Source organism: Mastacembelus armatus, chromosome 10 (assembly GCF_900324485.2).
Source record: "Mastacembelus armatus chromosome 10, fMasArm1.2, whole genome shotgun sequence".
Classification (NCBI taxonomy): Eukaryota; Metazoa; Chordata; class Actinopteri; order Synbranchiformes; family Mastacembelidae; genus Mastacembelus; species Mastacembelus armatus.
In genome coordinates, this window is record NC_046642.1 from 12,877,793 (window position 1) to 12,894,477 (window position 16,685).

The 16,685-nt window shown below is 41.1% G+C and overlaps 2 protein-coding genes across 2 annotated transcripts in view; both read right to left on the bottom strand.

Moving 5' to 3' along the window:
- Positions 1–6,244, bottom strand: part of LOC113144191 (protocadherin alpha-C2-like) — a 121,232-nt gene extending 114,988 nt beyond the window's left edge. Inside the window, exon 1 of the mRNA XM_026330044.2 lies at positions 3,887–6,244. Coding sequence (XP_026185829.1) covers positions 3,887–6,244 — 2,358 coding nt within the window. The remainder of the gene's footprint in view (positions 1–3,886) is intronic.
- On the bottom strand, positions 106–2,493 carry LOC113144716 (protocadherin alpha-3-like). The gene has a single exon (XM_026330943.1). It carries the CDS (start codon positions 2,491–2,493, stop codon positions 106–108), a length of 2,388 nt encoding a protein of 795 aa, XP_026186728.1.
- Positions 6,245–16,685: the final 10,441 nt, after the last annotated feature.

Below are 16,685 nucleotides of genomic sequence, written 5' to 3' on the forward strand. Positions count from 1 at the left end.
GAAATAATCCATCTACCTCCAACCACAAACGACAAACACATAGGCAGGAAAAAAAAACTGTGCACAGATACTGTACATGATATGTATTGGTGTGTGTCTATAATATTAAAAGAGGGACAGAGACAATCTCCCTACCTCTCCAGATGTGTGTCTCCTGTCAGGAAGTACTAGTGTGTTCGCATGGCTGCCTGGGACTATAGTAGATCCTATACTCATTCTGGGTCCAACTAGCATGTAGCGTTTGTCCCCAGATCTGTACTGGATGCTGTGACACAGTGTCCCATCATAATTAGTCTCTTGGAGATATTTGGAAGTATAGTCTGTGGATTTGGAGCACTGCATTGCAATCAGCACGATGATACTGATGAGGAAAAGGACAGAAACTGAGCCCAAAGTGATCATCAGATAAAAAGTCACATTATTCTCCTCATCATCTTTGGCTGCACTTTTCACATCAGAAGCTGCAAAAGCCTCTTTGGGCTCCACCACTTTGACAAGCACAGTAGCTGTTGCTGACAGTGACACGTTGCCATTGTCTTTTACCAGTATGACCAGTTTGTGCTCAGCCTCGTCTGTCTCTGTGAATGAGCGAAGTGTCCTGATCTGTCCTGTATAGCGGTCCAAGCCAAAGAGACTGTGGTCAGTCACTCGCTGCAGTGAAAACAGTAACCAGCCGTTATATCCTATATCAGCGTCATAGGCTCTGACTTTAGTCACCAAGTGTCCTGCATTCACATTGCGGGGAATCTCCTCCAGCCCTTCAGCAGAACCGTTGGAGCTGACTGGATACAGGATGACTGGAGCGTTGTCGTTCTGGTCCAGAATGAACACGTTCACTGTGACGTTGCTGCTCAGTGACGGAGCTCCAGAGTCTGTGGCCACAACTTGGAACTGGAACATTTTCACGCTCTCAAAGTCAAAACTTTTCAGAGCCGTAATGTCTCCAGTTTCACTGTTTATGTTGAGAAATGAAGACATTTTATGGTCTTGGCTCAAATCTCTAAATATATGATAGGAAATACGCGCATTGTCATTCTCATCACGATCCAAAGCTTTAACTGAAAACACAGCAGCACCAGGCTCATTGCCCTCGGTGACATAGAAAGTGTAGGGGCTGAGTGAAAACTCTGGGCTGTTGTCGTTCACATCTGACACCACAACGCTTATTGTCTTGTCAGAGGATAATGTAGGTTGACCAGCGTCTTTTGCAGTTATTGTCAGGTCATAGTGTGACTGTTTCTCTCTGTCCAGGGGAGATTTGGTAACTAATGCAAACATTTTGTCTTGTAAAGACGGTGATAAATCAAAAGGAACATCTTCATTGATGGAGCAAATAACTTTTCCATTGAGACCAGAGTCCAAATCATTTACACTGATCAGAGCAACTGTAGTTCCAGGTCTGGAGTCTTCAGGGATCGAACTGGAAAAGGAGGTAACTTCAATCTCAGGTGCGTTGTCATTAATGTCAACTATCTTAATAATGACACTTTTTTCTGTTGTAAGAGGAGCTAGAGCTTTATCTGATGCTTGAATTTCTATTTCATATTTGTCCTTCTCCTCATAGTCTATTAAACCTTTCACTGTTACCTCACCTGTTATTGGATTTATATGAAATACTCTTAATAAAATTTGATTCATGCTTTTGCTAAAAGTGTAAACTACATCTCCGTTTGCACCATCATCTAAATCAGTAGCATTCACCTGTATGATTGTTGTGCCTATTGGAGCATTTTCATTGAGCATCACAGAGTAAACATCGTTAGTAAAAACAGGAGCATTATCATTAATATCCAAAACATTAACTAGAATTTTCATTGCGCCAGATTTCGGGGGTTTCCCTCCATCTAGTGCTGTTAGTATCAGTGAGTGGGTTGCTGCTGCTTCCCTGTCTAAAGATTTTTGAACTACTAATATTGGTATTTTTCCATCGTCACCCTTGTCCTTAACCTCCAGTCGGAAGTGATCGTTGTTACTGAGTTTATACTGCTGCACGGAGAACTGGCCGCTGTCTGGATCTCGTGCAGCTTTTAGTTGAAATCGAGCTCCAGGCAGGACAGACTCTGAAATTTCCAACCTCGTCTCTTTCTCTTGAAAGTTGGGGGAATGATCATTTATATCCAGCACCTCCACTGCAATATAGTGAATCTCTAGTGGGTTTTCTAACACCGTCTTTATGTTAATTAGACACGTACTGCTCTGTGCGCACACCTCTTCTCTGTCAATCTTCATGCTCACATATAGGACACCATCGTTCTGATTCACATGGAAAAGAGGATCCGTATTCCCAGAAACGATCCGACACTTCCTGTCTTTCAGCGTGCTTTTATCCAATCCCAGGTCCTTTGCTATATTTCCAACCACAGTTCCTTCGTTGACTTCCTCAGAGATTGAATATCTTAGCTGCGCTGACGCCACGCTCCACAAAAGCACAGCAACCACGTAGCTGACCAAAAATCCTCTCGCCCTTCGCGGCTCGCGTCCTCTTTGTTCCATGGCCAACCCGATTTAACTATTACACAATCACAAAGACACCAATTGCGATGGAAAACAGAATCCAGTAGTTCCTTCTATGTGAATATTCAGACTGTTCCTACATAGTCAACAATGGTGGCAACCAGGGTTTTCTCAGCAATAAGAAGAGCAAAGTCTGCTTTATCGCCAAAGCCAGACTGAAGCCGAGAGGTGGAACCACAATGCAGTGACGCCAAGCTCATGTACCGCTTACATTTGACATAACACTGACACCATGCGAACAAACGTCTCTCTACAGAAAACTAAACAGATCTGTAGCTCAATATAAAGACAGTAAAATATCCTGTGTCCATATTATAGATCAAACGTAGTGGCGATATTCGAAAGACGTGAGGACGTGGATTCAATACACAGGAAATCTGAAATATTCCTTCAAATGTAATTAAAAGAACGAAGTGAATGAAAATGTCTTTCCGACACTATAGGCTATAAAACCTGTGAATAATAAGTAATTATTGTAATTGCACAATGAGATTATATCATTTTGTGGTATGACATTTGTTATGTTTTTATGATCAGGTGTTAGAAAAGGAGGCCAAAAACATTCTGCAATGAGCAGCAATTATCACTGACTTCAACTGAGTCTAGACATATTTTGTGAAAGTATTTCAATGATCTTTCAAATTTACTGTCCAATTATGCACCAGAAAATACTGCATAATGTCTCCACACTCATTTACTGGAGGCCTAGCGTAGTATAAGCTATGGCTGTGTGTGCTATGGGTAGCTTGTTCCTTTATTTGTAATCACTGAGCTACTGTTTATCGTTTTAATTGGGCTTGAGTTTCAAACTCAAAAACATCTGAAAAATCCAACATATGTTAAAATGAGCTGTATGTATGGAGAAGAATCATTAAATACATAGAATAATAATTTATATAACATTGTAACATGGAGACCAACACTCATCAGTCAGTATAAGTAGAAAATGAAGTAAAAGCTGTTTATAATAAAAGTCAGAATACTTATAGGGCTTTGCATAGTATGACAACATTTGTGTACTACAGTTTACTCATAAAGTCAACCGCTGTTGATGTTTAACCAACCTGGGTTAACTTCTGACATTATTTAGGAAAATGTGTCCTGAAACAAACCTTTACACCAGCAGCTGGAGTGTAAACATAACCAAAGAACAGTCTATCAAATCAACTATAACAAAACCATACCAAGGCTCCATTAAAGCATATATTACTGTGGACAATGTCTGGCCGCAAATAGCAATTTCTATAAAACATTTTGTTAAATTGCCTAAGGAGTATTGTTAAAGCAGGGGCTTCTTCAAAACATAGTTTATAATTGCTAATACTTGTAGGTAAGCCTTATGAAAAACTAAACTAGTTTTAAAATGTCTTACCTCTCCAGATGTGTGTCTCCTGTCAGGGAGCACTAGTGTGTTCGCATGGCTGCCTGGGACTATAGTAGATCCTATACTCATTCTGGGTCCAACTAGCATGTAGCGTTTGTCCCCAGATCTGTACTGGATGCTGTGACACAGTGTCCCATCATAATTAGTCTCTTGGAGATATTTGGAAGTATAGTCTGTGGATTTGGAGCACTGCATTGCAATCAGCACGATGATACTGATGAGGAAAAGGACAGAAACTGAGCCCAAAGTGATCATCAGATAAAAAGTCACATTATTCTCCTCATCATCTTTGGCTGCACTTTTCACATCAGAAGCTGCAAAAGCCTCTTTGGGCTCCACCACTTTGACAAGCACAGTAGCTGTCGCTGACAGTGACACGTTGCCATTGTCTTTTACCAGTATGACCAGTTTGTGCTCAGCCTCGTCTGTCTCTGTGAATGAGCGAAGTGTCCTGATCTGTCCTGTATAGCGGTCCAAGCCAAAGAGACTGTGGTCAGTCACTCGCTGCAGTGAAAACAGTAACCAGCCGTTATATCCTATATCAGCATCATAGGCTCTGACTTTAGTCACCAAGTGTCCTGCGTTCACATTGCGGGGAATCTCCTCCAGCCCTTCAGCAGAACCGTTGGAGCTGACTGGATACAGGATGACTGGAGCGTTGTCGTTCTGGTCCAGAATGAACACGTTCACTGTGACGTTGCTGCTCAGTGACGGAGCTCCAGAGTCTGTGGCCACAACTTGGAACTGGAACATTTTCACGCTCTCAAAGTCAAAACTTTTCAGAGCCGTAATGTCTCCAGTTTCAGAGTTAATATTTAAAAACGGAATATAACTGTCGACATTACTGTCTCTCCGAATATGATAGGAAATATGCGCATTGTCGCTTTCATCAATATCAGATGCCCTGACTGAAAATACTGGTGCTACCAGGTCATTATTTTCACTAATATAGAACGTATATGGGCTCAGTGAAAACTGTGGTTTATTATCGTTTACATCTGAGACTACAACAACCACTGTCTTTTCAGATGAAAGTGATGGCTCACCAGTGTCCTTGGCGCCAATAGTAAGTTCATAAATGGACCTTTCTTCTCTGTCCAGTTCGGACTTAGTCACTATGGCGTACATATTCTCCTGCAATGATGGAGCTATAGCAAACGGGACATCCTCAGTTACAAAGCAGGAAACTTTTCCATTGAGACCCGAATCTAAATCACTGACACTGATCAAAGCTACTGTTGTTCCAATTCTAGAATCCTCTGGAACTGATTTAGAAAAGGATGTAACTTCTATCTCTGGAGGATTGTCGTTAAGGTCAATTACCTTTATTGTTACAGTTTTATCTGTGGACAAAGGCACGGAGCCCCTATCTGAAGCTTGTATATCAATTTCATAGCTTTTCTTTTCTTCATAATCAATTACACCAATTACTGCAATTTCACCAGTGGTTGGATTTATGTTAAACATCTTTTGCAAATTTACATCCACTTCTTTACCAAATGAATAAACAATTTCGCTGTTTGCGCCCTCATCCAAATCTGTCGCATTAACCTGAATAACTATTGTGCCAGGGGCTGCATTTTCATTTAAAATAACAGAATACACATCTTTTGTAAAAACGGGTGAATTATCATTAACATCGAGGACCTTAATCAGTATTTCTATCGTTCCTGATCTCGCCGGTCTCCCACCGTCAACAGCTGAAAGCAATAGTTTGTGTACTGTAATAGCTTCCCTGTCTAATTGCTTCTGTAAAATCAGAAAGGGCATCTTAAGATCTTCGCCTCTCTCTTTAATTTCCAAACGAAAGTGATCGTTGTGACTTAGTTTATACTGCTGAACAGAAAACTGACCACCATCTGGATCCCGAGCAGGTTGGATCTGGAACCTCGCGCCCGGTGATGTTGATTCAAATATCTCTAGTCGTTTCTCTTTCTCTGGAAACATGGGGGAATGGTCGTTTACGTCCAGCACCTCTATGGTGACATAATGGATTTCCAGAGGATTTTCTAACACAGTTTTAAGGTTAATTACACACACGTTGCTTCGTTCACAAATCTCTTCCCTGTCCACTTTCCTACTGACGTACAGAATACCGTCATCCTTATTTAACAGAAAAAGCGGTTCCGTTGAGCTGCCAACAATGCGGTAATCTCTATCTTTCAGCGTCGCCTTATCAATACCCAAGTCTTTCGCAATATTTCCAACAACACTTCCTTCTTTCACCTCTTCGGAGATGGAATATCTGATCTGAGCTGAAGCTCCGTTCCACAATGTGACCACAGCCACCATGTAAGCGACGCATCTCCATCTCTTTATCCTCGCCTCCCGCGCGCTTTGTTCCATTGTCTACGCAAACTAATAATAAAAATGATAATAATAGCTCCGGGGACTATAATAGTTTGAGAAAAGAATGATAACCAACCCTATTTCCTGAAAAACTGCGCTCTATGGCCAGAACAGCTGCGAATGAAGGAGTGACAGTTTCGTGCCTAGGCGTTTTACATGTAATGCAAAAAAAAAAAAAAAAAATCAGGGCTGGACGTCATGATGATGACGAAAGCATTTAGAGACTGTTTGCAATTATACTGACACCGTCTGATCCAGGACGTTATTGCAACGCTCTTCAAAGCTATACAATCAAAGGCTTAAACAGAAACGAAAACAGTTGGTTGATTCAGGCAGCTTGTTAGCATTATAAAAAAAAAAAACATAGGTGAATTAACCTGCATTTGTAGGAATCCAGTGACTGGAGTCACAATCACCTCCCTCTTCCAAAAGCTACGATTCAAAATTCAAACAACTATGAAGATGTATGCGATGTTTCATGGAGAAACTAATGCTTTAAAAGGAAGAAAGAAGACGTAATGGTAACTTTCAGCACCACGGACAGCAACACATCTTAGTGCAGTCAGCTTTGACAACATACGTTGTTGTGTATCTTTCTTCGAAGCTGGGGTAAACACCAAGAACACAGCACTATGTGTTTGCAAAAGGACGTTAACATGCTAGGTAAACATTATAACGCTACGCTTTTAACGGGTGAGAAAGTGTCCGTGTTCTCAAAGATTTTTGACGTCAGCTTGTTCAGGTTTTAAAATTTAACTGCTTCTAGGAGTTTTTCTACAAGAAGGTGAGTACATTTTGTAATTAGCCCTTGGAATAAAACGATAGAGGACTAAAATGCAATTAACTAATATCTGCAACAGTTTATTCAGGGGCACAATTAAGAGCATAACACTACAATACCAAGACTCATTTTTTTTCAAATGTGAAAGCTATTTGACAATCAATCGGATTACTGATGACTAAATAATGCCCCAAATAAAGACCGTCTGTGGTTATATTGTATTAATATCTCTTACCTCTCCAGACGTGTGTCTCCTGTCAGGGAGCACTAGTGTGTTCGCATGGCTGCCTGGGACTATAGTAGATCCTATACTCATTCTGGGTCCAACTAGCATGTAGCGTTTGTCCCCAGATCTGTACTGGATGCTGTGACACAGTGTCCCATCATAATTAGTCTCTTGGAGATATTTGGAAGTATAGTCTGTGGATTTGGAGCACTGCATTGCAATCAGCACGATGATACTGATGAGGAAAAGGACAGAAACTGAGCCCAAAGTGATCATCAGATAAAAAGTCACATTATTCTCCTCATCGTCTTTGGCTGCACTTTTCACATCAGAAGCTGCAAAAGCCTCTTTGGGCTCCACCACTTTGACAAGCACAGTAGCTGTCGCTGACAGTGACACGTTGCCATTGTCTTTTACCAGTATGACCAGTTTGTGCTCAGCCTCGTCTGTCTCTGTGAATGAGCGAAGTGTCCTGATCTGTCCTGTATAGCGGTCCAAGCCAAAGAGACTGTGGTCAGTCACTCGCTGCAGTGAAAACAGTAACCAGCCGTTATATCCTATATCAGCGTCATAGGCTCTGACTTTAGTCACCAAGTGTCCTGCGTTCACATTGCGGGGAATCTCCTCCAGCCCTTCAGCAGAACCGTTGGAGCTGACTGGATACAGGATGACTGGAGCGTTGTCGTTCTGGTCCAGAATGAACACGTTCACTGTGACGTTGCTGCTCAGTGACGGAGCTCCAGAGTCTGTGGCCACAACTTGGAACTGGAACATTTTCACGCTCTCAAAGTCAAAACTTTTCAGAGCCGTAATGTCTCCAGTTTCACTGTTTATGTTGAGAAATGAAGACATTTTATGGTTTTGGCTCAAATCTCTAAATATATGATATGAAATACGCGCATTGTCATTCTCATCACGATCCAAAGCTTTAACTGAAAACACAGCAGCACCAGGCTCATTGCCCTCAGTGACATAGAAAGTGTAGGGGCTGAGTGAAAACTCTGGACTGTTGTCATTCACATCTGACACCACAACGCTTATTGTCTTGTCAGAGGATAATGGAGGTTGACCAGCGTCTTTTGCAGTTATTGTCAGGTCATAGTGTGACTGTTTCTCTCTGTCCAGGGGAGATTTGGTAACTAATGCAAACATTTTGTCTTGTAAAGACGGTGATAAATCAAAAGGAACATCATCATTGATGGAGCAAATAACTTTTCCATTGAGACCAGAGTCCAAATCATTTACACTGATCAGAGCAACTGTAGTTCCAGGTCTGGAGTCTTCAGGGATCGAACTGGAAAACGAGGTAACTTCAATCTCAGGTGCGTTGTCATTAACGTCAACTATCTTAATAATGACACTTTTTTGTGTCGATAGAGGAGCTAGACCTTTATCTGATGCTTGAACTTCAATCTCATATCTGTCTTTCAGTTCATAGTCTATTAAACCTTTCACGGTTATTTCACCTGTCGAATGATCAATATCAAAAAGATTTAACAACCTACTATTAACAGTTCTGCTAAAAGTGTAAACTACATCTCCGTTTGGACCATCATCTAAATCAGTTGCATTCACCTGTATGATTGTTGTGCCTATTGGAGCATTTTCATTGAGCATCACAGAATAAACATCTTGAGAGAAAACAGGTGCGTTATCATTAATATCCAAAACCTTCACTAGAATTTTTACCTCACCAGATTTTGGAGGTTTCCCCCCATCCAGTGCTGTTAGTATCAGTGAGTGGCTTCCTGCTGCTTCCCTATCCAGGGATTTTTGCACAACTAAAATAGGCATTTTTCCATCTTCTCCCTTGTCCTTAACCTCCAAACGAAAGTGATCATTTGAGCTAAGTCTATACTGTTGAATGGAGAAAAGCGCGCCGTCTATATCTCGTGCGGGCTGCAGCGGAATACGCACTCCAGGTAACACAGACTCTGAAATTTCCAACGATTTTTCTTCGTCTGGAAAAGTGGGAGAATGATCGTTTATATCCAGCACCTCCACCACAACATAGTGAATCTCTAGTGGGTTTTCTAACACCGTCTTTAAATTAATTAGACACGTACTGCTCTGTGCGCACACCTCTTCTCTGTCAATCTTCCTGCTCACATACAGGACACCATCGTTCTGATTCACATGGAAAAGAGGATCCGCATTTGTGGAAACAACACGATACTTCCTGTCTGCCAGTGTATTTTTATCTAATCCCAGGTCTTTGGCTATATTTCCAACAGCACCTCCTTCGTTCACTTCCTCAGTGATTGAATATCGTATTTGAGCCGAGACAACGCTCCACAAAAGCGCAGCAGCCACGCAGCCGACTAAGAATCCTCTCGCCATTCGCTTGTCGTATCTTCTTTGTTCCATGGTCAAAGCCGTAATCCTCAGTAACCATTCACAAGAACAAAACTACACTGCAGTGACTGAACACTGCGTTTCCATGTGCAGTATTATTCATCCGTTTCGTGTATTGACGGATATGAGCGAAAATGGAGTATTTCCAAAGGCAGCAGCCAGCTGTAAGAAGACTGTCACAGGGTCGACTGCGGACGTTATCAAGAGGTGGAACCAAAACGTAATAGCAAGAACCACATCAAATGCTGACTCTTACAATTACAGTGACACCATGCGATCTAAATTCTCACTGCAGAAAATCACAACCCAGTAGCATGTTTGTTTTATCGCAGATGGCCTGTAGGCGTTTCTCAAATTATATATTTGAAACATTACTCAAATACACTGGCGTGAATAGACATAGACGGGGAGGCTGCTCACTCAACACAGAAACTCTGCCTAATAAACTGTAAACCATATTTTTAGTTACTGAAAAATATCCAGTTTAATTATGAAATTAGGTTTGATACATCAGTAGCATAAATAAATCACTGTGTATAGGTCACTGTGGTTTGATATGGAGCCGCAGCGCTTAAAACCATACTGGAAAATGAAGGTAGACATGTTCAGCACCATGGACAGAGATCATCACAATTTCCTCTTCTATCCAGCTACATTTATGATCCAGTTCAGGTTTGTTCATGCACAATCCATCACTCCATCTATTACTTTTACCCACTTATTCCTGTATAGGGTCACAGGGATCTGATGGAGCTCATCTCAGCTCTTTTCTGGCAAAAGGCAGTGATAACACACAATCCATTTCCATTATTTCTCCATGCATGTTGTCAAAAACAACGTACACCCCACCTCCACCCTGAAAAATATGTTGCTCAAACTGCATAAATAGAAGTCACTAGACCAAATGCCACACATTGAAAGTTCATAATAAGACCCCCATGAAGCATATACTACAGCATATGTGCAGGGAAACCAATACAAGAATCAAACAACACAGCGTCCAGAAATTACAGTTTACTCCAAATTCTGTCCAAAAGCAACTAATCTGAAATATGAGAGTGTGTGAGGTTTAAGTGAATAAACCATCCTGAATGCAAAGTTTTACTTTTGTTAACAACTCAATGAGAATAAAGGCCTAATTATTTCATGAATGCATATGAGGATGATTTAAAAATAGACAGGGAAAACATTTTAGATACAGACACTGTAAGCCTAAAAAACTGCAGCTTTTGTTTATATAATATGAAGATTTTGTAAGTTATATTAGTATAAACATGCAGGCTTTACCAACATGTATATGTTAATGCTTCTTGCTTTAAAAGAAATAACCAGTCTGATCTCGGAGCAAGTCGTACAAATATTTTTCTTGGAAAAAGCAAAGGATGTGTATGACTAAGTGATATTTGTGTGTATTTGATATTAGTATTTGTTCTGCAAGAAATACCAACACTAGTTGCATGTAAAAGTAGAGTTTAGCGTAGTTATTTTTCAAAGCATGATATTTGTAAGATCGGGGTGGGACTGTATTGTGTGATGATAAAATATCTCTTTAAATTCCCCTTACCTCTCCAGATATGTGTCTCCTGTCAGGGAGCACTAGTGTGTTCGCATGGCTGCCTGGGACTATAGTAGATCCTATACTCATTCTGGGTCCAACTAACATGTAGCGTTTGTCCCCAGATCTGTACTGGATGCTGTGACACAGTGTCCCATCATAATTAGTCTCTTGGAGATATTTGGAAGTATAGTCTGTGGATTTGGAGCACTGCATTGCAATCAGCACGATGATACTGATGAGGAAAAGGACAGAAACTGAGCCCAAAGTGATCATCAGATAAAAAGTCACATTATTCTCCTCATCATCTTTGGCTGCACTTTTCACATCAGAAGCTGCAAAAGCCTCTTTGGGCTCCACCACTTTGACAAGCACAGTAGCTGTCGCTGACAGTGACACGTTGCCATTGTCTTTTACCAGTATGACCAGTTTGTGCTCAGCCTCGTCTGTCTCTGTGAATGAGCGAAGTGTCCTGATCTGTCCTGTATAGCGGTCCAAGCCAAAGAGACTGTGGTCAGTCACTCGCTGCAGTGAAAACAGTAACCAGCCGTTATATCCTATATCAGCGTCATAGGCTCTGACTTTAGTCACCAAGTGTCCTGCGTTCACATTGCGGGGAATCTCCTCCAGCCCTTCAGCAGAACCGTTGGTGCTGACTGGATACAGGATGACTGGAGCGTTGTCGTTCTGGTCCAGAATGAACACGTTCACTGTGACGTTGCTGCTCAGTGACGGAGCTCCAGAGTCTGTGGCCACAACTTGGAACTGGAACATTTTCACGCTCTCAAAGTCAAAACTTTTCAGAGCCGTAATGTCTCCAGTTTCACTGTTTATGTTGAGAAATGAAGACATTTTATGGTCTTGGCTCAAATCTCTAAATATATGATAGGAAATACGAGCATTGTCATTCTCATCACGATCCAAAGCTTTAACTGAAAACACAGCAGCACCAGGCTCATTGCCCTCGGTGACATAGAAAGTGTAGGGGCTGAGTGAAAACTCTGGGCTGTTGTCGTTCACATCTGACACCACAACGCTTATTGTCTTGTCAGAGGATAATGGAGGTTGACCAGCGTCTTTTGCAGTTATTGTCAGGTCATAGTGTGACTGTTTCTCTCTGTCCAGGGGAGATTTGGTAACTAATGCAAACATTTTGTCTTGTAAAGACGGTGATAAATCAAAAGGAACATCTTCATTGATGGAGCAAATAACTTTTCCATTGAGACCAGAGTCCAAATCATTTACACTGATCAGAGCAACTGTAGTTCCAGGTCTGGAGTCTTCAGGGATCGAACTGGAAAACGAGGTAACTTCAATCTCAGGTGCATTGTCATTAACGTCAACTATCTTAATAATGACACTTTTTTCTGTTGCCAGAGGAGCTAGAGCTTTATCTGATGCCCGAATTTCTATTTCATATTTGTCCTTCTCTTCGTAGTTTATTAAACCTTTAACTATTATTTCTCCGGTTGCTGGATTAATGTCGAAAATACGTAATAACCTTTGATTTACACTGTTGCTAAAGGAGTAAACGATATCTCCATTCGGACCTTCATCTAAATCAGTTGCATTCACTTGTATGACTGTTGTTTCCACCGGAACGTTTTCATTGAGCATCACAGAATAAACATCGTTAGAAAAAACAGGAGCATTATCATTAATATCCAAAACATTAACTAGAATTTTCATTTCGCCAGATTTCGGGGGTTTCCCTCCATCTAGTGCTGTCAGCACTAACGAATGACTTCCTGTATTCTCCCTATCTAAAGATTTTTGAACAACCAGTATAGGAATTTTACCGTCTTCTCCTTTATCTTTAATTTCCAATCGGAAGTGATCGTTGTTACTGAGTTTATACTGCTGCACGGACAACTGACCACTGTCTGGATCTCGTGCAGCTTTTAGCTGAATTCGTGCTCCAGGCAGGACAGACTCGGAAATTTCTAAAGTTTTGTCTTTTTCTGGGAAAATGGGAGAATGATCATTTATATCCAGCACCTCCACTCCAACATAATGCACCTCTAGTGGGTTTTCTAACACCGTCTTTAAATTAATTAGACACGTACTGCTCTGTGCGCACACCTCTTCTCTGTCAATCTTCCTGCTCACATACAGGACACCATCGTTCTGATTCACATGGAAAAGAGGATCCGCATTTGTGGAAACAACACGATACTTCCTGTCTGCCAGTGTATTTTTATCTAATCCCAGGTCTTTGGCTATATTTCCAACAGCAGCTCCTTCGTTCACTTCCTCAGTGATTGAATATCGTATTTGAGCCGAGACAACGCTCCACAAAAGCGCAGCAGCCACGCAGCCGACTAAGAATCCTCTCGCCATTCGCTTGTCGTATCTTCTTTGTTCCATGGTCAAAGCCGTAATCCTCAGTAACCATTCACAAGAACAAAACTACACTGCAGTGACTGAATACCGCGTTTCCATGTGCAGTATTATTCATCCGTTTCGTGTATTGATGGACATGAGCGAAAATGGAGTATTTCCAAAGGCAGCAGCCAGCTGTAAGAAGACTGTCACAGGGTCGACTGCGGACGTTATCAAGAGGTGGAACCAAAACGTAATAGCAAGAACCACATCAAATGCTGACTCTTACAATTACAGTGACACCATGCGATCTAAATTCTCACTACAGAAAATCACAACCCAGTAGCATGTTTGTTTTATCGCAGATGGCCTGCAGGCGTTTCTCAAATTATATATTTGAAACATTTCTCAAATACACTGGCGTGAATGGACATAGACGGGGAGGCTGCTCACTCAACACAGAAACTCTGCCTAATAAACTGTAAACCATATTTTTAGTTACTGAAAATATCCAGTTTAATTATGAAATTGGGTTTGATACATCAGTAGCATAAATAAATCACTGTGTATAGGTCACTGTGGTTTGATATGGAGTCACAACGCTTAAAGCCATACTGGGAAATGAAGGTAGACATGTTCAGCACCATGGACAGAGATCATCACAATTTCCTCTTCTATCCAGCTGCATTTATGATCCAGTTCAGGTTTGTTCATGAACAATCCATCGCTCCATCTATTACTTTTACCCACTTATTCCTCTATAGGGTCACAGGGATCTGATGGAGCTCATCTCAGCTCTTTTCTGGCAAAAGGCAGTGATAACACACAATCCATTTCCATTATTTCTCCATGCATGTTGTCAAAAACAACGTACACCCCACCTCCACCCTGAAAAATATGTTGCTCAAACTGCATAAATAGAAGTCACTAGACCAAATGCCACACATTGAAAGTTCATAATAAGACCCCCATGAAGCATACACTACAGCATATGTGCAGGGAAACCAATACAAGAATCAAACAACACAGCGTCCAGAAATTACAGTTTACTCCAAATTCTGTCCAAAAGCAACTAATCTGAAATATGAGAGTGTGTGAGGTTTAAGTGAATAAACCATCCTGAATAGAAAGTTTTACTTTTGTTAACAACTCAATGAGAATAAAGGCCTAATTATTTCATAAATGCATATGAGGATGATTTAAAAATAGACTGTAAGCCTAAAAAACTTCAGCTATTGTTTATTTAATGTGAAAATTTTTAAAAGTTATATTAGTATAATTTGATATTTGATAGTATTTTTTCTGCAAGAAATACCAACACTAGTTACATGTAAAAGTAGACTTTAGCATAGTCATTTTTCAAAGCGTGATATTTGTAAGATTGGGGTGGGACTGTAGTCTGTGATGATAAAATATCTCTTTAAATTCCCCTTACCTCTTCAGATGTGTGTCTCCTGTCAGGGAGCACTAGTGTGTTCGCATGGCTGCCTGGGACTATAGTAGATCCTATACTCATTCTGGGTCCAACTAACATGTAGCGTTTGTCCCCAGATCTGTACTGGATGCTGTGACACAGTGTCCCATCATAATTAGTCTCTTGGAGATATTTGGAAGTATAGTCTGTGGATTTGGAGCACTGCATTGCAATCAGCACGATGATACTGATGAGGAAAAGGACAGAAACTGAGCCCAAAGTGATCATCAGATAAAAAGTCACATTATTCTCCTCATCATCTTTGGCTGCACTTTTCACATCAGAAGCTGCAAAAGCCTCTTTGGGCTCCACCACTTTGACAAGCACAGTAGCTGTCGCTGACAGTGACACGTTGCCATTGTCTTTTACCAGTATGACCAGTTTGTGCTCAGCCTCGTCTGTCTCTGTGAATGAGCGAAGTGTCCTGATCTGTCCTGTATAGCGGTCCAAGCCAAAGAGACTGTGGTCAGTCACTCGCTGCAGTGAAAACAGTAACCAGCCGTTATATCCTATATCAGCGTCATAGGCTCTGACTTTAGTCACCAAGTGTCCTGCGTTCACATTGCGGGGAATCTCCTCCAGCCCTTCAGCAGAACCGTTGGAGCTGACTGGATACAGGATGACTGGAGCGTTGTCGTTCTGGTCCAGAATGAACACGTTCACTGTGACGTTGCTGCTCAGTGACGGAGCTCCAGAGTCTGTGGCCACAACTTGGAACTGGAACATTTTCACGCTCTCAAAGTCAAAACTTTTCAGAGCCGTAATGTCTCCAGTTTCACTGTTTATGTTGAGAAATGAAGACATTTTATGGTCTTGGCTCAAATCTCTAAATATATGATAGGAAATACGCGCATTGTCATTCTCATCACGATCCAAAGCTTTAACTGAAAACACAGCAGCACCAGGCTCATTGCCCTCTGTGACATAGAAAGTGTAGGGGCTGAGTGAAAACTCTGGACTGTTGTCGTTCACATCTGACACCACAACGCTTATTGTCTTGTCAGAGGATAATGTAGGTTGACCAGCGTCTTTTGCAGTTATTGTCAGGTCATAGTGTGACTGTTTCTCTCTGTCCAGGGGAGATTTGGTAACTAATGCAAACATTTTGTCTTGTAAAGACGGTGATAAATCAAAAGGAACATCTTCATTGATGGAGCAAATAACTTTTCCATTGAGACCAGAGTCCAAATCATTTACACTGATCAGAGCAACTGTAGTTCCAGGTCTGGAGTCTTCAGGGATCGAACTGGAAAACGAAGTAACTTCAATCTCAGGTGTGTTGTCATTAATGTCAACTATCTTAATAATGACACTTTTTTCTGTTGTAAGAGGAGCTAGACCTTTATCTGATGCCTGAATTTCTATTTCATATCTTTCCCTCTCCTCATAGTCTATTAAGCCTGTGACACTTATGTCACCTGTTAATGGATTCATATCAAAAAGATTTAAAATATCTTGATTCATGCTTTTACTAAAAGTGTAAACTACATCTCCGTTCTGACCATCATCTAAATCAGTTGCATTCACTTGTATGACTGTTGTACCTATTGGAGCATTTTCATTGAGCATCACAGAATAAACATCACTAGAAAAAACAGGAGCATTATCATTATTATCCAAAACATTAACTAGAATTTTCATTTCGCCAGATTTCGGGGGTTTCCCTCCATCTAGTGCTGTTAGTATCAGTGAGTGGCTTCCTGCTGCTTCCCTGTCTAAAGATTT

Excerpts from the sequence above, each read along its gene's own strand:
- LOC113144716 (XM_026330943.1), bottom strand. The coding sequence starts at position 2,493 with ATGGAACAAAGAGGACGCGAGCCGCGAAGGGCGAGAGGATTTTTGGTC.